A 20922-nucleotide genomic window follows, 5' to 3' on the forward strand; every position below is an offset into this window, starting at 1 on the left:
CAAGTGGCTGCCGAGTGTTGGAGGTGTTACTTACGGTTCGAGGAAGGTGTGTCAGGTATGTATTGATACTCATCACTTTATCTACTTCACATGTCAAAAGTGTCTGTCTCTTTGATGCATTATTTTCATCACATTAAGCACGTTTTACTTCTATATTCTATCAGTATTTTTCACCCGAAAACCTGATATGATCCCTTAACTGCTTACTGTCTGAATACACTGACTTGGACATGGCGCCTGCCATTTCCTGTTTGTCAGCATGTTGCTAATAATTTTGCTGACGTATTTATTATACACTGTGTAATTGCTTTAATTGGAAGTAAATTGGATGATACAATACATAGAAATGTTATGCAGGGAGGCGCCGTAGTTGTCTTCTCAATTGTGAAGGAGCGGGGGCATGCATGGTACCTTCCATAGATAGGAAAAGCCAGTGTTTTTTTGTTGTTGTTGTTGTTGTTTGACAGCAGCATCAGCTAATATATGTTAATATACAATATACGTTCATGCTCTGTTGAATGAATTCTAAAAAATATACTGTGTATAAAATATTGTATAATATTGTACTTTGGTACGAGGTGCATTATTAAAAAAAACAAAAAAAACCTTAAAAAAAAACTGTATTATGAAAGCAGGAAGTGAACAAATGTAACAGTTACTGATTGTATTGAAATTAAAATTGAAATTGAAATTGAAATTAAAATTAAAAAACTTAAATTATATTAGGATAAAAAATTTAAATTAAAAAAACTTAAACTATATTAGGAAAGCAGGAAGTGAACAAATGTAACAGTTACTGATTGTATTTGAATTAAAATTAAAATTTAAAAAACTTAAATTATATTAGGATAAAAAATTAAAATAAAAAAAACAAACTACTATATTAGGAAAGCAGGAAGTGAACAAATGTAACAGTAACTGATTGTAAAAGTACCAGATGGAGGGGTAGGATTTAATAAGCTTTGCTTCTTCCTACTCCTTTTTGGACATGTGGAACTGTGAACTGATTATGTGATGCATTCAATTGTAATCTGATGCATGTTCAAATGAAATAAAACCATTACCAAATTTCTACATGGAAAGTGGAGCATGGCTACAGCATTGGTGGTCCTTGAAAGCGCCATAGTTGCGGTGAAAAGCAACACAAAAGTGAAACATGTTTTATTGTGAGGGTTTTGGAGCTGAATTTCATAATAATTCATCATTATAATAATAATACAGTAGCTTCAACAGACACTTTTATTGCAAATGTTTATATTTTTATTAGTGGAGGTGGTCCCGGATGTAACCCAAAAAGCCAAAAGTGTAGATGTACTGTAATGGCAAACTTAACTGGTAGAGAGTAACATAAAAAGTGAAAAGAATATGTAGTTGTTGACATTTTATTGCACGATTGTCGATAATTATCAATAGGAAATGTCTATTTTTATTTTTGTGTTGATAGCAAAGACGTGGTGGAAATTCCTTTGTCAGTTTCCCATCAATGCAAGCATTCTTCTTCCTGGCAATTAACTTGTCAAACCTGAATTTCCTTTTTTTTTCTGACTGGAAAAAATGTGATGGGCAAACGGCAGCACAAGTGACATTGATGCTGATGTGCCCAGATGATTGGCGAATACATTAGTAGTTAGTAGTACAAATGTCCTTTCGGTTAATATGTTCAGTTCTTTTCACTGATTGGAGAAAACAAAAAAAAGCCAATTTTTTTTAATGAAAGATAGACACTTGTTAAAAAAAAACAGCATATAATACTGCATATTTTTGTATTGATCTGATACCAAGTGTAGGGACAGTATGGCCAATATTGAAAGCGACCCTGATATGTGGACATTATTAGTATAAACACATTGAAAAATGTTACAAAATACAAACACAATATAAGACAATGATATTAAAATATTAATATTCATAATGTACAATAAAAAAAACATAAAAAATATTGTCTCTCAAATCCTTTCAATCATTCAATAATCTTTAACATTTGCCAAGTAAAAGTTTAATAATATTGGAATCAGCAATTTTGGCTCTGTATTTGCTTGGTATTCATTCATGAGGATTCTGGGGTTCTCATTGGGAGTGACCAGGATGGATAGGATCAGGAACAAGTACATCAGAGGGACATTACATGTTAGAGATAAAGTCAGAGAGGCCAGACTGAGATGGTTGGGACATGTCCAGAGGGGAGATAGTGAAATATATTGTGAGAAAGATGCTGAGGTTCTCATTGGGAGTGACCAGGATGGATAGGATCAGTAACAAGTTCATCAGAGGGACATTACATGTTCGAGGCCTTGGAGATAAAGTCAGAGAGGCCAGACTGAGATGGTTGGGACATGTCCAGAGATGAGGATGCTGAGGTTCTCATTGGGAGTGACCAGGATGGATAGGATCATAGGGACATTACATGTTAGAGGCCTTGGAGATAAAGTCAGAGAGGCCAGACTGAGATGGTTGGGACATGTCAGAGACGAGGATGCTGAGATTCTCATTGGGAGTGACCAGGATGGATAGGATCATAGGGACATTACATGTTAGAGGCCTTGGAGATAAAGTCAGAGAGGCCAGACTGAGATGGTTGGGACATGTCAGAGATGAGGATGCTGAGGTTCTCATTGGGAGTGACCAGGATGGATAGGATCATAGGGACATTACATGTTAGAGGCCTTGGAGATAAAGTCAGAGAGGCCAGACTGAGATGGTTGGGACATGTCAGAGACGAGGATGCTGAGGTTCTCATTGGGAGTGACCAGGATGGATAGGATCATAGGGACATTACATGTTAGAGGCCTTGGAGATAAAGTCAGAGAGGCCAGACTGAGATGGTTGGAACATGTCCAGAGGAGAGATAGTGAATATATTGGTAGAAGGATGCTGCATTTAGAGCTGTGCATCTGGTATTGGATCGATACAAATAGACACAACAAATGCTAAGATGCACTGAGTAGAAATTTATGATGACTTTTATAAGTAGATTAATAAATAAAAAAATAATATTGCTGTAAAATTTTATTATACGAGTAGAGTAATGACCACTCCATCATCCTGTCCCTGCCATAGCATCTCCCCTTCAAAGTGGACCTTCCCATGTTTCCGGGCTCTCATCAGAATCCCCACCACCTTATCAGAGATTCGAACATATCTCTCAAACAATTCTCCAAATGTTATTCTGGTCTTTCCGTCTGGGTCCGGATCGGCCATAGTCCTGATGACGTAACACATATCGGCAATCTCTCCATGGATGTGTTGCTCAGCACGTTTTGCTCTTTCTGCCGTTTTAGTCCCTTCTTTAGGGCGTCCGTATCCATCTTGACCCTTTTGAAGGCGGAGTGACATAGAGTATTCATAGTCAAAGTACTCGCTGAAGGGGTTTAGTTTCTGGTTATCGGTGTGTTCCGAGGCCCAGTTCTGCCAGCGGCTTTTGAGATTCCCAACAGAGCTGTATTTCTTTGAGAGAGCGCTGATCTTATTGGCGTCAACGGCTTCCTTTCCGGACCTGATGTAGGATTACAAGACAAGCAAATAAAAGTTTATGTAAGACCGCAATATGTTCTGAAGCAGTTTTTTCTCATTTATACTTTGTGTTAAGCGTTAAAGCAGACCCGAAGTGTACAGATTGTCTGTCAACAAAACCGGGCGATCAAGTCTCCTTGGGAGTATCAAATTATGGTAGATACTTTTAGTACTTTGAGTAGTTGAATTTGATGTCTACTTCTTCATTGCTGTAGTAGTCCCTTGACTTACTTTTACTTCAGTGCCTTTGAAGTACACATACCAACTCAATGCATATCTTATAGGCATGCACGATTTGGGGTTCTGGTGCCTTTTTAGACTTAGAAGTACTAAATAACCGTTTTTGGTTTACATCAGGGGTCTCAAACACGCGGCCCGGCGGGCCAAATGTGGCCCGCAGGACACTAGTTTGAGACACCTGCCTTGATATAAAAGTTTAATGTTTGATATGGATGCTGTATGGTATCATGTACCCAGAAAAAAATTATTACGTTTGATTCATGTTCATGTTAAAGGTTAAATAACTAGTTAATAGTTAACCTCCATATCCGTGTGGAAGTGGTAAGTTTTTGGCTATTTAAGTTTAAAGGAAATAACTTGAAGGCTACCGTTTAGGTCGCTAGCTCTCTAGTTTGCGAGTTAGCATGTGTCTCAAGACCCTGCAGTTGCGCAATATGTTGTAAATTAAAAAAAAAAGTATAAATGTGACTATAGTCGTGTTTTGTCATGTCTACAGGGCTCTAATAATGCTTTGTTCATTTTAATCTGAAAAAAATAATTTGTCTACCCACCAACTATATGTGGTTTCTTAAGTTTTTATTATTTGCCGTTTTATTATTATTTTTATTTATTACTGATTGATTGATTTTCTTTATTCTTGATTTGTTTATTTTTCATCTTATTTTGTGCAGAAAAATAAAAATTAAGATATTTGAGAACAGTGGAATGTTTTATCAGAGCTTTTCCTGTAGAAAATCGAAACCAAAGCAAAGTTTATTAATTTTTCTGTTTTTAATAAATGCGTTTTTTTTTTTTGGAAAACCTGATGCGGCCCAGTCTCGCCCAGACCCTAGCTCCAGTGGCCCCCAAGTAAATTGAGTTTGAGACCCCTGGTCTACATCATGTCACAACCCAAGGGGGACCCAAGCCAGTCCCAAAGTTCCTGCGACTGCCCCATCTTGTATAGACTGCGAAAAAGCTATGATCTGCTACTCACATTAAGACTTGGGATGTCTTGATTCTAACTGATGGTTCTCCATCACAGATCGAGTTAATCGAAGATGTTCCATAGCTGTCCTCAATGTTTAAAGTCTTGGTTTCTAATCTAGAATCTCCATTTTTCTTTAGATTTGCATCGCCAACAATCTGTTGATCTTCCGGATCGTCTTCCTTTCGAAGATTCTGTTCATTCTCCATTGTTTTCCAGCTTTGGGTCAATGATGAAACCATGTTAGAACATTTTCTGCGGCGTGTCGAAGATACTTTTGTCCTCAGTAATCTGTCAATGTTCTCACTTGATGGCAGAGCTTCTTTTTCAATCTTCTCTGTCAGGAACTTGATTCCAACACTTCTGTCCTGTGGTTTGCTGGTCACGGTCTTCATAACCAACTTTGTTTTGATCAAGGATGAAATCAGTGGTACGTGAGATTTGATGCCATTTTCAGCCTCGTTTCCCTCTTGGTCCAAGCTCACAGTGTCTATGTGAGTCTGAGAATCTTCTGTCTTCTGTCTGGGAATGGACTTTTTCTGAGTTTTTTTGGGTTCCTCTGCTGAATCCAACCATGATGGAGACCATCCACTCGGTTCTGCAGCTTGCTTTTTCTCATTGTCCGAAACCCAATGCTGCCAGCTATTTGCCAGGCTACAAACCGTGTTTAGACTGCGAAGCTTCTTGATATTCTTATCGGTCGACGCTTTCCTTTGAAGTTTTAGGCCAGTTTCTTGGTCAGACATCATGGAAACCCGTTCCAAATTCAAAAAAAAAAAAAAAAAACGAAACGAGCTATTGTTGGATAATAATAATATTCTGTTTCTCCCCAACCTCTTTGCTGCCTCTAACGCTGTTGCGGAGACAGCTCTGAAAGTATTCAAGTGTTCTGGTTCTGGTCACCTTTCACTGACACTGCTCACCCCTACAGAGTCATGTTTCATCGCACTTTGTAGAGCATCTAAGTAGGGATAAACATATAAATGGCTCACCGATTCATTGATATTTCTAGTTGCATTTGAGAAAAGGTATAAGAAGATAAGTCGGCGGAAACCAAAGATAAAATAAAGTAAAAAGACTGCAAAGAAACACAACATAGAGGCGACTCCGGTCTTGAAAAAGAAAGTAATATGTGTAGAAGACAACTGCAATGCAACAGAGATCCAAAATTGTTGCAGAACTACGAACTAGCATGGTTGTTTGATTGGTAAAACAAAAAAAAAACAGATACCATGTTTAACAAAAACTAGACTGTGTTGATTTCTGATGCGTACTGGAGCTTATAAATAGATTGGCAGAGGGGAATTGCGCACGGTTGCAGCTGTTGTCAGTCCGTCACGGAGGATGGGAATGACTCATCGGGCATCAAGCCAGCAGACGCGGTGAAATTTGTCTGTACGTATTGTTAGCCCACACAGCTACACGGATATGACAAAATAGAACTACTAATTACCAATAATAATTGTTTTCCTTCTTTCCACAATTGTCATTCCATTCTGGTAATGTCATTGTGCGTTTTTATATTTCGTAAACCTCACCAACGATATTCATGCAAATGTGTTGAGATAAGAAATAAAAAAAAAAAAATCCCTCATCACTTCACGGCTTCCTTGTTGTTGTTGTTGTAAGACACAACAGAAACTGACAATAGCAAACCTTACAGCTTTTGACAGCTACAATGGCTAATTCGACATAATACAATAGCCGTATTTCATTGTTTCTTTTAACCCGTTTTACATTTTAATGCATAAAAATAATCACATAATATTTGTTTATTGCATCAAGGCGTTTTGACTTTATCAGGAAACTCTTATTTCAACAAAATAAAACAAAAAAAATAATAATTTTTACTACATTTTAAAATGATCTGGTTGAAATTATGACCACTGTATTGTGGGCCTTGTTGCAGCTCCCAGACCAGACGGAGATGCAGCTGGTCAGCAGGCTCTCGATGGTCCCTCTGTAGAAAGTGGTCAGGATAGGAGGGTAGAGGGAGGGTCTTCTCATCCGCCGCAGGAAGTGCAGTCGCTGCTGTGCCTTCTTCTCTAATATGACTATAAAGCAATATTTTTGAGCCACAACTGAAATCATAAATGTACAATTAGCCAACACAATGACAACCAAGCTCCTTTTCTCATCATGTAAGCTTCAGGGGATTCTCATTTTTGACCGCTTTTCCAGTATACATGTGACGTGAATTCACTCAAATTTCACTGGTTTGATTTCACATTTACAATTTGGATCATGGAAAGAATGAAGAAGTACAGTGAACCAAGATCTGGACCTGTTCTGGTTTTTTGATTTCAGTTTATACTAAAGTTCTGTTGCTGAAAACAATCACTTTTTATACCTTTTCTTGACATTAATAAATATGGGTCAAAATTCATGTTTCTTTAGTGATTAATACTAAAATGAGAAAATAAATCAATGACTCGAGATGTGACTTGAATTTCAGTCTAAACACTTGAAAATACTTGAGATTTTGTGTTATATAAAACGTATTCAGGGTCGAGTGGTTAGCACGCAGGTCTCACAGCTGGGACACCCGAGTTCAATCCCACACTCGGCCATCTCTGTGTGGAGTTTGCATGTTCTCCTCGTGCATGCGTGGGTTTTCCTCCGGGTATTCTGGTTTCCTCCCAAGTTATTAGAGTTGCACAACACATACATATGACTGATGGAAAATACTGGGAGACACAATAGCTGAATTATTCTCTCAGAAGCAGTCCAGGGTGTACCCCACCTCTCGCAGCGAAGACAGCTGGGATAGGCTCCAGCACCCCTGCAACCTTTGTGAGGTTGCAGGTTTAAGAACAAACAATGAGGGTGTGGTTTACATTAGCAACATGCTACCGAGCTCATGGTATTTCATTTGGTACACTTAAAAGTACTTGTTGGGAGGAGGACTTGAAATTTGACTTGACCCACTTTCTCCAGCATCTGGTACTTCATCTGGTACTTCTCGTACTACAAACACTCAAGTTAATAGAATCAGAGAAAGTATAACTCCAGTTTCAGTCAGTGAAATGAATGAGTTCATACAATTGCTATGAAGTGTACTTGTAAGAATGACCAGCAGAGGTCAGTATAATGTCGTGGGAGCATTATGCAGCTTCCCAAGGGCAAGTATCTCCAGAAGTATAGTATAAATATTTACATGAACGTTAAATCATGCCAGTACATATGCACTAGAGGAAAGATATGTCAATTTTATGTCATCTAATTAGTATTTTTTTTAAATAATTCCTTTAATTGTTCACTTGTTTTACCTGTATTGTCTATTGATGCTCATAGGAATATTTTAATAGAGAAATTTTGTGATGGATCTACAAGGTCGTTTCAGCCCCTGGGTGTTTTACGTCAAATGGACTGGGTGGTCCACCACTTTGACAGCTGAGGAGGTTTGAATCCGGACGCAATACACCTGTTTTCTTTGGTGCATTGTCAACATCTGCACGGTTATACTGCTGCTTTGTTTAGCTTGTTTCAACGTTGTTGTGTTTGGCGAGCTGTGTTGTTGTTGCATTCATTGTCCTGGAATGCGTCTGTGAAGATCTCTTGTGTGGACACCCCCCCCCCCCGAGATGCGCATCGTAATTACTTTTGTTCCGCTGCACTGTGACATGAGAGAATGCAGTGTTAAGGATGATGTTGGAACAATGGTGAAACATTAGACTTCCTTTATTTCATTTTCAGTTTTATAATTTAATGTTTATTTTTTTAATCATATATATCTAACATATTTATATATTTATCAGAGCTATCACTCACTGCTCACTGATTTAGTGCATTACAGTAACCCCTCATTTATCACTGATAACCGTGATGCGTGAATTTCCATGAAGCAGAATTTCTTATTTATGAATTAAATATTTTTTGTATTTAGAAAACCTGCTAATTATATTTTTAAACATTATTAAAACTCTTGAAATAAAATAACATCCCAAAATAGACTGCTTTAGTGCATTATAGTAACCCCTCGTTTATCACTGATAACCATGATAAGTGAATTTCCATGAAGCAGAATTACTTATTTATAAATTTAATATTTTTTGTATTTAGAAAACCTGCTAATTATATTTTTAAACATTATTAAAACTCTTGAAATAAAATAACATCCCAAAATAGACTGCTTTAGTGCATTATAGTAACCCCTCGTTTATCACTGATAACCATGATGAGTGAATTTCCATGAAGCAGAATTACTTATTTATAAATTTAATATTTTTTGTATTTAGACAACCTGCTAAATATATTTTTAAACATTATTAGAACTCTTGAGAAATAAAATAACATCCCAAAATAGACTGCTTTAGTGCATTACAGTAACCCCTCGTTTATCACTGATAACCGTGATGAGTAAATTTCCACAAAGCAGAATTCCTTATTTATAAATTATTTTTTTGCATTTAGAAACATGAAATAACACCCCAAAATAGAAGACATAATAACAGACAATAAGCTAATTAAGACATAAATAAGAGTCTGTGATGTTTAAAACGGTTTAAAGCGGTTTAAAGCGGCTTAAAGCGGTTTAAAACGGTTAAAAGTTAAGTTTTAGCTCGGCCTAGCCGATGTTAGGGGTAATTGTACCTGTTGTGTATTATTCAAAACTGCAATAAAATCCTGTTGTTTTGGTGATCGAGTGTGATTGTGTATCTCATTCATTACAGTAACATTAGTGACACCTAGTGACCTGTGTATTTCGTCACTTTTGTGTTTGAAAATCATTAAAAACTGATAAAAATGCTTTTTTTTTACTAATAGGTATTCAACTATAAAACAGTATTATGTTTTATATTCATATATTTTTGGACATAGTGAAGTAAAGGTGAGGAACCTGAACTTCAGTCATGTTTTTATATAACATTTTAGCTGCTCTGTAACCACCGGACTTAAAAGTGAAAGAATAAGACAAAAAAATGCATATGATCTATCAGATAATCAGCTTATTCATGAAGGCATTCACACACAAAGTCGAACAAACCCGGTTCAAAAGTGCTCCTCCAGACGACAGAACGCATTCCCGTTGCCAGATGGACTCATTAGACATTGAGGGAAAGTTAAAAGTCCCTGCTGTAGATTTATGTGACAGCCTCCATGTCCAATGTTTTACACCATGAAGAGGGTGGAAGCAGTTGAGGAAGGGATATGATAAAAGAAAAGCATTTTAGAGTGGCAAGTGTTTACAGTGGTAGAAGTTTAAAATAGCACTGTTTAATGTAAGAAATGTTTTTTTCCCCGTGTCACTGATAACCGCTTAATGGCTTCGAGCAACGTCTGAGAGTCCACAGCTTTAGCGTGTATGCAAGAAAGTGACAAAGAGTGACTTTTCAGGGGTTTTTTTTCGATGTAAGAGTATTTGTTTTTGTGTGGAAGTGTTCACTGATAACTGATAATGATAAAACGATGATAAGGCCAACCCCAAATGTCATGCGATCATATAATTCATTAGCAGAATGTCATAAACTAAAAATATTGGACAAATGTTGGACAAATTAAGACCTAAATAAGAGTCGGCGATGCACTTCTCACCGCTCTAGTACATTACAGTAACCCCTCGTTTATCACTGATAACCGTGATGAGTGAATTTCCACGAGGCAGAATTATTTATTGATAAATTAAATATTTTTTGTACATTTTTAAACATTATTAGAGCCCTTGAGACATGAAATAAAACCCCAAAATAGAAGACATAATAACAGACAATAAGATAATTAAGACATAAGAGTCGGCGATGCACTTCTCACTGCTCTAGTACATTACAGTAACACCTCGTTTATCACTGATAACCGTGATGAGTAAATTTCCACGAGGCAGAATTATTTATTGATAAATTAAATATTTGTTGTACATTTTTAAACATTATTAGAGCCCTTGAGACATGAAATAAAACCCCAAAATAGAAGACATAATAACAGACAATAAGCTAATTAAGACATAAATAAGAGTCGGCGACATTTAAAATGGTCCACAGAGAGTCCACAGCTTTAGTGGCTATGCAAGAAAGTGACAAAGAGTGACTTTTCAGGGGTTTTTTTTTTTGATGTAAGAATAATATTTGTTTTTGTGTGGAAGTGTTCACTGATAACTGATAATGATAAAACGATGCTGAAGCCAACCCCGAATGTCATGAGATCATATAATTCATAAGCAGACTGTCATAAACTAAAAATATTGGACAAATGTTGACCCAGTTGACCGGGTGACTCAGGCAATTTGTTCCAAGTATGTCTAACATTTAAACTGTTGAACGTAGCCCAAGTCAACATCTTTCCCAAGCGGGGAGGCGTTATTTAAAGACAGACGTGGGTCTCTGTGGTTTTGACATTTAATGCTGATTGATTTCTTGCAAACTAGAGCGCTAGCGACCTAAACGGTAGCCTTCAAGTTATTTCCTTTAAACTTAAATAGCCAAAAACTTACCACTTCCACACGGATAGGGAGGATAACTATTAACAGTGATTTAATCTTAACATGAACATTAATCAAACGTAAATATTTTTTTCTGGGTACATGATACCATACAGCATCCATATCAAACATTAAACTTTCATATCAAGGCGGGGGGCCTCAAACTAGTGTCCTGCGGGCCACATTTGGCACATTTGTGGTGTTTTTTTTCTTCTGTTGTTTATTGGCGGTTATTGGCAAGCAGCTTTCGTGTGCATCGTGTGTTATTGTTGGTGTTGTTGGCTTATTGTTTTCAAATAAATAGCACTCGCTGAAAAAGGATCTGATAAGAGGACACATTTTCCGAAATTCACTGAGGTTATAAAAGAGTCTTACAGCTCACGTGGAAGGTAAAGGGTAATGGCACTCGTCTTAATTTAGAAGCAGTTCTCGGTACGTCGTCTTCTCATACCAACAAGGGCCAATTGCTTTGTTTGCCAACTTCACACTCGACCACCTCCAGCCTCTGTTGAACAAATTCCAACGAGGGTGTTGGGTCACTTCAGGTGCTGACGGGCATGTAGTGGTTTGCAGCCTGCACTAATTTGTTTAACCTCCGATGAGGTTGCGGAATCCTAACTATGAAGAGGCACTATTGGTCCTGACAGCATTTTCCGACACTTTGGTGCCTATCATACCAGCGAGTCATCACTTTAGACAATCGCAACTCCACATTCTTATATTGCACCACTAGGTACAGTGCATCCGGAAAGTATTCACAGCGCTTCACTTTTTCTACATTTTGTCATGTTACAGCCTCATTCCAAACTGAATTAAATTAATCTCTTACCTCAAAATTCTACACAAAATACTCCATTATGACAATGTGAAAAAGTTTTTTTTTTTACTTTTTTTGAATTTATTAAAAATAGAAAACAAAAAAATCACATTTACATAAGTATTCACAGCCTTTGCCATGAAGCTCAAAATTGAGCTCAGGTGCATCTTTTTTCCACTGATCATCCTTGAGATCTTTCTACAGCTTAATCGGAGTCCACGAAAGCCACTCCTTAGTAAAAGGAACATGGCAGCCTGTCTGGAATTTGCCAAAAAGCACCTGAATGACTCTCAGACCATGAGAAACAAAATTCTCTGGTCTGATGGCTTTCGTCTGGCCACTCTACCATACAGGCCTGATTGGTGGATTGCTGCAGAGATGGTTGTCCTTCTGGAAGGCTCTCCTCTCTCCACAGAGGAACGCTGGAGCTCTGACAGAGTGACCATCGGGGCCTTGGTCACCTCCCTGACTAAGGCCCTTCTTCCCCGATCGCTCAGTTTAGAAGGCCGGCCAGCTCTAGGAAGAGTCCTGGTGGTTACAAACGTCTTCCATTTACGAATAATGGAGGCCACTGTGCTCATTGGGACCTTCAAAGCAGCAGAAATTTTTCTGTATCCTTCCTCAGATTTGTGCCTCAAGACAATCCTGTCTCGCAGGTCTACAGACAGTTCTTTTGACTTCATGCTTGGTGTTTGTGCTCTGACATGCACAGTCAACTGTGGGACCTTATATAGACAGTTATTATATTTCCAAATCATGTCCAATCAACTGAATTTACTGCAGGTGGACTCCAATTAAGCTGTAGAAAGATCTCAAGGATGATCAGTGGAAAAAAGATGCACCTGAGCTCAATTTTGAGCTTCATGGCAAAGGCTGTGAATACTTATGTAAATGTGATTTTTTTGTTTTCTATTTTTAATAAATTCAAAAAAAGTAAAAAAAAAAACTTTTTCACATTGTCATAATAGAGTATTTTGTGTAGAATTTTGAGGTAAGAGATTAATTTAATACAATTTGGAATGAGGCTGTAACATGACAAAATGTAGAAAAAGTGAAGCGCTGTGAATACTTTCCGGATGCACTGTATGTGTACAGTAGTGTGCAAAAACTTGTTGTTTTGCATATTTGTCACACTTAAATGATTCAGATCATCAAACAAACGTAAATATTATTCAAACACAACAAAACTGAACACAAAAGGCAGTTTTTAAATGAAACTTTTTAATATTTAAGCGAGAAATAAAATCCAAACATACTTAAGTTTGATTAATTGAGATCTATCATACTGGAAAAGGTCATTAAGCCATTTCTTAAGCTTTAGGACTCCAGCAAACCACAGTGAGAGGCATTATCTACAAATGGCAAAAACATGGAACAGTGGTGAACCTTCTCAAGACCAAATCGACCTCAAGAGCGCAGCGACGATTCCTTCAAGAGGTCACAAAAGACCCCACAAAACATGTAGTTTTGCATGTTTGTTACACTTAAATGATTCAGATCATCAAACAAATGTAAATATGACTTTTGGGAAAATACTTTGTGGTATTACAAGACAAAAGTTGTACATTTTGGAAAGCGTGTGTGTCTCATTACATCTGGCGTAAAAGTAATGCCACATTTGAAAAAGAACATCAGACTGACAGTAAAATATGGTGGTAGTAGTGTGATGGTTTGGGTCCCATTACATCTGGCGTAAAAGTAATGCCGCATTTGAAAAAGAACATCATACTGACAGTAAAATATGGTGGTTGTAGTGTGATGGTGTGGGTCCCATTACATCTGGCGTACAAGTAATGTCGCATTTGAAAAAGAACATCATACCGACAGTAAAATATGGTGGTAGTAGTGTGATGGTCTGTGTCCCATTACATCTGGCGTACAAGTAATGTCGCATTTGAAAAAGAACATCATACCGACAGTAAAATATGGTGGTAGTAGTGTGATGGTCTGTGTCCCATTACATCTGGTGTAAAAGTAATGCCGCATTTGAAAAAGAACATTATACCGACAGTAAAATATGGTGGTAGTAGTGTGATGGTCTGCGTCCCATTACATCTGGCGTACAAGTAATGCCGCATTTGAAAAAGAACATCATACCTATAGTAAAATGTTGTGGTAGTTGTGTGATGGTCTGTGTCCCATTACATCTGGCGTAAAAGTAATGCCGCATTTGAAAAAGATCATCATACCAACAAAGTAAAATATGGTGGTAGTAGTGTAGTGTAGTCCCAAAAAATCCTGAAGGAACATGAAATGAATGAAACCAACTTGGGTTCTACAGCAGGACAATGATCCCAAACACACCAGAGACCCCACCCCTGAATGGATGAAGAAAAACAATATAAAGACTTTAGAGTGCCCTAGTTCAAGTCCTGACCTGAATCCTATTCAGATGCTGTGGTATTACCTTTAAAAAAGCTGATTCATGCTGTAAAATCCTCCAATATGACCGAATGACAACAATTCTGCAAAGTTGAGTGGTCCTCCATTGAGATACATTCTAATCTGCAGAACGACACAGAACCACCTCATGCTGGTTCGATTGCGATGACGCCACATTAAGTTCAAGTCCAGTCCAAAAATGTGTTGTAACCATAGTGCATCACATTTTATTTAATAGCAACACAACATTGCCCACATGTTTACAAAATACCTTTAAATAAAATCAATTAGCAAATCTTCGGTTTAATGAGGTAAAAGCTGAGTTATCAGTGGCACACTTTTTTGGGGGGGGTTATCTTACATTTTGTTAAAAGTACATCTAAAGTACCATTTGTACACACAAACACACACATTTACTTTCCCACATGTACAGTACCTTCCACGGATCCTCCACCACATTATGTTGTCATGTTATGCGAACGATATGAAATTATAATTATAATTCACAGACCTAATGTCCAATTCTCGGTAGTAGTAGTTTGCATTCTGGTGAAATACTCGCATAAACAAACTTATTATATTTGCAAACATGGCTATCTTGATTAATCTTCAATATGCAAATGTGAATTTAATTTTTTTTTCCAACAAGTGAAAGAAAAACTGGAGGAAGTCGGTATCACGTGATGTTGGTGTTTACGCTTTACTGGGCATGCCCCATTGACTATTCTGGTTGATTATAGCGCCGCATGTAGACACGCTATTGGAATATTTTTTTCCATGTATACCATTGCTTTCGGAAAAGTGATTCGGAAAGAGAAAAACTCCTCATGTAAACGTGGCTATTTTTGAATTTTGGATTTGTGTTCAACTTTGGAGGTCTCTGCAGAACCGAGTAGCTGCTGTTGTATATTTTTTTTAAATTTTGACATGCACTAATTATTTTTTTTTTCTTTTCACTGTTTAAATGGAACTAGCCATTCATGTGTAAACGCTAAATTACTCCGAAAATATGATTATCATATTTACTTATACTGAAAGATAAAGTTCACCTTTCATTCATACGTTCAGAATACACTACTGTAATAGACATTCATGTGATGGTGAGATACATACGAGATGAATACTTAAAAAAAACACACATAAGGAATACAATTACAACATTAAAAAAAAACAAAACAACAAATTGTGTCCTCAGAGCATGAAAGATCAGTTCTGTCCTGCAGTTTGTGAGTCATCTCCGCTCTGCCACCGTTCTGTACTATTCAGAATGTCCATGTTATTAAAAAAATACGCACACATTCCCAGTGTGGGATAAACACACATGACTTATTTTTGTCCTTAAATAATTATGTGTGCTAATCTGATCAGAAACATAAATCATGCCTTGCTGTATTTTCTTCCCTGTTGCTGTTCTTAAAGTTCAGTGAGGAGGAAAAAAAGGTTACAAAGCAAAGTGAAATGAGATGAGGACAAAACTGGAAGCGTCCCACTAATGTGCTAAATAGCAATTTTTTTTTTATTTTTTTATGGCTAGGAGAAGTCCAGTGGGCGGATCATCATGGCTGTGGCTCGAAGTGAGTAGCTGGGGCCCTTAAAGTAGTGCCACTTGATCCCGTTTAACTTCCCCACGTGTTGTCCTTGCGTGAAGTACATGCCGTTAAGGTTGGACGGGCCGCAGGCATCAAACCACCAACCTAAACAGAGAAGATGACAATAAAGACAATATTAGTACCGCTGTTATGAGGTCATTGCCGAAGGTGGGCCAAACGCTTAAATCGGCGGTCTCAAACGGCCCGCAGGACACTAGTTTGAGGCCCCCCGCCTTGATATGAAAGTTTAATGTTAGTGCGGCCCGCGTAAGTTTGATATTGGATGCTGTATGGTATCATGTACCCAGAAAAAAATTATGTTTCATTAATGTTCATGTTAAAGGTTAAATAACTGTTTATAGTTATCCTCCCTATCCGTGTGGAAGTGGTAAGTTTTAGGCTATTTAAGTTTAAAGGAAATAACTCGAAGGCTACCGTATAGGTCGCTAGCTCTCTCGTTTGCGAGTTAGCATGTGTCTCAAGAGCCTGCAGTTGCGCAATATGATGTAAATAAAAAGTTATAAATGTTTGATACCCGCAAGTTTGATATGGATGCTGTATGGTATCATGTACCCAAAAAAAAATTATTACGTTTGATTAATGTTCATGTTAAAGGTTAAATAACTGTTAATAGTTATCCTCCCTATCCGTGTGGAAGTGGTAAGTTTTTGGCTATTTAAGTTCAAAGGAAATAACTCGAAGGCTACCGTATAGGTCACTAGCTCTCTAGTTTGCGAGTTAGCATGTGTCTTAAGACCCTGCAGTTGCGCAATATGATGTAAATAAAAAGTTATAAATGTTTGATACCCGCAAGTTTGATATGGATGCTGTATGGTATCATGTACCCAAAAAAAAAATTATTACGTTTGATTAATGTTGATGTTAAAGATTAAATAACTGTAAATAGTTATCCTCCCTATCCGTGTGGAAGTGGTAAGTTTTTGGCTATTTAAGTTTAAAGGAAATAACTCGAAGGCTACCGTTTAGGTCGCTAGCTCTCTAGTTTGCGAGTTAGCATGTGTCTTAAGACCCTGCAGTTGCGCAATATGATGTAAATAAAAAGTTATAAATGTTTGATACCCGCAAGTTTGATATGGATGCTGTATGGTATCATGTACCCAAAAAAAAAATTATTACGTTTGATTAATGTTGATGTTGAAGATTAAATAACTGTCAATAGTTATCCTCCCTATCCGTGTGGAAGTGGTAAGTTTTTGGCTATTTAAGTTTAAAGGAAATAACTCGAAGGTTACCGTTTAGGTCGCTAGCTCTCTAGTTAAGCATGTGTCTCAAGACCCTGCAGTTACGCAATATGTTGTAAATAAAAAAGCATAATGCTTTGTTAATTTTAATCTGAAAAAAATAATTTGTCTACCCACCACCAGTTTTTATTTGCCGTTTTTATTATTATTATATTTATTTATTACTGATTGATTTTCTTTATTCTTGATTTGTTTATTTATTTTTCATCCTTTTTTGTGCAGAAAAATAAAAATTAAGATATTTGAGAACAGTGGAATGTTTTATCAGAGTTTTTATTGTAGAAAATCAGAACCAAAGCACTGAAAAAGTTTGGATATTTTTATGTTTTTACTAAATGTGTTTTTTTGTTTTTTTTTGGAAAACCTGATGCGGCCCAGCCTTGCCCAGACCCTAGCTCCAGTGGCCCCCAGGTAAATTGAGTTTGAGACCCCTGTTTTAAATGGTATTACCATATGAACAACCACAGTACTTATTTATTTTTACTTGAAGTAATATTTCCTAAACAGGATTGCAATCTTTCTGTGACATTGAGTTGGGCCATGACAAGATTATCTTATGTTTTTAAACATTTTAACAGTCGGATTTAAATGTTCTTCCAGTCATAAGCCAAGATTGAAAAACCAGAATCGTTATCTTATACTGTATCACCACGGCAACCCGAACCACTGATTGATATCAGACATCTCTGATTTATGTAGCGAATAACAAAGTCATGTTTTAGCTTAAACACACCGTGACATCATGCAGCCCTTCGAGTAATGAGCTCATCCTCTCATATAATATTTTACTGACCGTTTCCGGACATTTTTATTAATTTTCTCACGAAACATGACATGGATATTGGCAAGCCTACTCCGCAGTTACCCCACACTTTGGTAATGGTTTAATTTCATTTGAACATGCGTCAGATTACAATTGAATGCATCACATAATCAGTTCACAGTTCCACATGTCCAAAAAGGAGTAGGAAGAAGCAAAGCTTATTAAATTCTACACGTCCATCTGGTACTTTTACAATCAGTAACTGTTACATTTGTTCACTTCCTGCTTTCCTAATATAGTTTATGTTTTTTTTTTGGTTATTTTTAATTTTTTAATTTTAATTTTTATCCTCATATAATTTAAGTTTTTTTTAATTTTTATTTTTATTTAAGTTTTATCCTAATATATTTTAATTTTAATAATCAGTAACTGTTACATTTGTTCACTTCCTGCTTTCCTAATATAATTTAAGTTTTTTTTTGTTTTGTTTTTTAAATTTTTTTATTTCAATTTTTATCCTAATATATTTTAATTTTAATTTTAACAATCAGTAACTCATACATTTGTTCACTTCCTGCTTTCCTAATATATATATATTTTTTAATTTGAATTTGTATTTTTATCCTCTTTTAATTTTAATTTTAAAATTTTAATTTCCATTCCATAGTTTGAGTCCACATACTGAAATGCTATGGCTTTTTAACGTAGTCCTAGCATATAAGTGTTTCAAATGTAGTTCTTCTCTGAGATCATATTTCTCCTCTCTTGTAGAGAAGTATTGGATGATATTTTTTAGGTAATTGGTTATTTTTAGCCTTATGCATTATTTTAGCTGTTTGAAGATGAACTATATCAGCAAGTTGAAGTATTTGTGATTTTAGAAATAAGGAGTTAGTATTTTCTCAGTAGGCGGCATTATGAATTGTCCTTACTGGCCTTTTTTGCACTACATTTAGCGAGTGAAGATTGCTTTTCCACACAATAAGTAAGATATGGTAGAACCAGAGACTTTGGATGGCTTTTGTACAGTAATGTATATGCGTTTACATTTCATGAGCGCCAGCAACAAGAGCATTGCTGACAAGTCTTGTGAAATGTCACAGGCCGAAGTGGCGTTCAGGTCTGACACAGGAAGGGGGGGGAGTGTGTGACACATACCATGCCTTGCATATGTTCTATATCGGACTGTATCAGCAAGGGAGAATTCACAAGCCACCGATAGACGACATGGACTTTGCATTACTGATATGACAAAATATACACTCTTCTACAATATATTGCACATCTACCATCTCTCTTCGTTGCTAATACTGGAACTATGAGTGGAATGGAAGCGTCCGATTCCATGCCCCCCAACTGTGATTTCCAGTGAAGCTTGTTCTCCTGTACTCTTTAAATAGAGTGAGGTACGGAAAGAGTTCAGAAACAGGTACAGGTATGCTAATGACCCCAGTGACAGATAGATGTTGGCATTCCCATTGGCCCAAGGACGGCATGGGAAAGTTTCTGACCTTTATGACTCTAGCTTATACCATTTATTGTGTTCCCATACACTCATTTACATTAATATCCTGTTCATCATTTATAGGAAGTAGGATGCTTTAATTCTGAATAGAGTATTTTCATAGTTCACCTCATACTTGGGTATATGACAAAAATAAAAAAGTACCAGATGGAGGAGTAGGATTTAATAAGTTAAAATTAAAATTAAAATTAAAATTAAAATTAAAATTAAAATTAAAATTAAAATTAAAATTAAAATTAAAATTAAAATTAAAATTAAAATTAAAATTAAAATTAAAATTAAAATTGGATAAAAATACAAATTCAAATAAAAAACTAAACTATATTAGGAAAGCAGGAAGTGAACAAATGTATGAGTTACTGATTGTTAAAATTAAAATTAAAATATATTAGGATAAAAATGTTATTTTAAAAATTTAAAAAACAAAACAAAAAAAAAATTAAATTATATTAGGAAAGCAGGAAGTGAACAAATGTAATAGTTACTGATTGTAAAAGTACCAGATGGAGGGGTAGGATTTAATAAGCTTTGCTTCTTCCTACTCCTTTCGGACATGTGGAACTGGGAACTGATTATGTGATGCGTTCAATTGTAATCTGATGCATGTTCAAATGAAATAAAACCATTACCATAGAAAACCTGTTTCTAAATATGTTTTTTTACATTATTAGAGCCCTCTAGACATGAAATAGCACCTCTATAGTCACCTTTACAGTTGTATTACCCAATACAGTAGACATAATAAGAGAATATAGAGTTCCTTGTTGTTGTACAGTATACTGTTCGTTCTGTGTCTCTTCTTGAACTGGAATAACTTTCCAGTTCCAATAACATTTCCAGAAATCTATGACATCATCAGCGGTTGACTCTGTAGTTCTTTGCTCACTCACACAGTTACTCCACATGTCTCTGCTTTTCTTTTGATTACCGCTGATAAATAACCCACAATGGAGACGAACAAAGTTGGAAAAAACTAGCATAGACCAGCTACCGGTATGACCAGCATACGCTGTGTTTTCAGGCTGGTCTATGCTATCTAGAAAGTGAAAGTTAAGTTTGTGTAGAAGTGAGAACAATGTTATTTGTTATTTGTTTTCAGTTATTTGTGAGTGTTAAGCAACTTTGGTTGTGCTATGTGAGTGGGGGCATCTCTATGGGAATCTATTAGATTGAAATACACAGCCCTGTCGCCCGTCTATGACATCATCAGCGGTCGACTCTGTAGTTCTTTGCTCACTCACACAGTTACTCCACATGTTTCTGCTTTTCTTTTGATTACCGCTAATAAATAACCCAAAATGAAGACGAACAAAGTTGGAAAAACTAGCATAGACCAGCTACCGGTATGACCAGCATACGTTGTGTTTTCAGGCTGGTCTATGCTATCTAGAAAGTGAAAGTTAAGTTTGTGTAGAAGTGAGAACAATGTTATTTGTTATCAGTTGTTTGTGA

At 36.5% G+C, this 20922-nt stretch overlaps 2 protein-coding genes and 1 long non-coding RNA gene across 4 annotated transcripts in view; 1 reads left to right on the forward strand and 2 right to left on the reverse strand.

Moving 5' to 3' along the window:
- Positions 1-5: 5 nt before the first annotated feature.
- The window catches only part of LOC144899515 (uncharacterized), a 91562-nt gene continuing 70645 nt past the window's right edge, over positions 6-20922 (forward strand). For both annotated transcript variants that reach the window (XR_013627665.1, XR_013627666.1), the window contains exon 1: positions 6-55. This is a non-coding gene — a long non-coding RNA (uncharacterized LOC144899515). The remainder of the gene's footprint in view (positions 56-20922) is intronic.
- On the reverse strand, positions 3010-5466 carry abrab (actin binding Rho activating protein b). The gene is made up of 2 exons (XM_058047656.2): positions 4727-5466; positions 3010-3493 (listed from the first exon to the last, which is right to left on the reverse strand). Exons 1-2 carry the CDS (start codon positions 5464-5466, stop codon positions 3010-3012), a joined length of 1224 nt encoding a protein of 407 aa, XP_057903639.2.
- Positions 14532-20922, reverse strand: part of angpt1 (angiopoietin 1) — a 64478-nt gene continuing 58087 nt past the window's right edge. The window contains exon 9 of the mRNA XM_058047655.2: positions 14532-16025. Within this exon, the coding sequence (XP_057903638.2) occupies positions 15862-16025 (164 nt within the window). The 3' untranslated portion in view covers positions 14532-15861. The remainder of the gene's footprint in view (positions 16026-20922) is intronic.

The sequence above is a fragment of the Doryrhamphus excisus genome, linkage group LG7, assembly GCF_037039965.1.
Source record: "Doryrhamphus excisus strain RoL-2023G ecotype Guam linkage group LG7, RoL_Dexc_Guam_v1.1, whole genome shotgun sequence".
NCBI lineage: Eukaryota > Metazoa > Chordata > Actinopteri > Syngnathiformes > Syngnathidae > Doryrhamphus > Doryrhamphus excisus.

Bases quoted from the DNA above. Each gene is read 5' to 3' on its own strand.
- abrab (XM_058047656.2), bottom strand. From the start codon at position 5,466: ATGATGTCTGACCAAGAAACTGGCCTAAAACTTCAAAGGAAAGCGTCG. The intron at 3,494-4,726 runs GTGAGTAGCAGA...ATCCTACATCAG, and splicing joins AAGACATCCCAAGTCTTAAT to GTCCGGAAAGGAAGCCGTTG.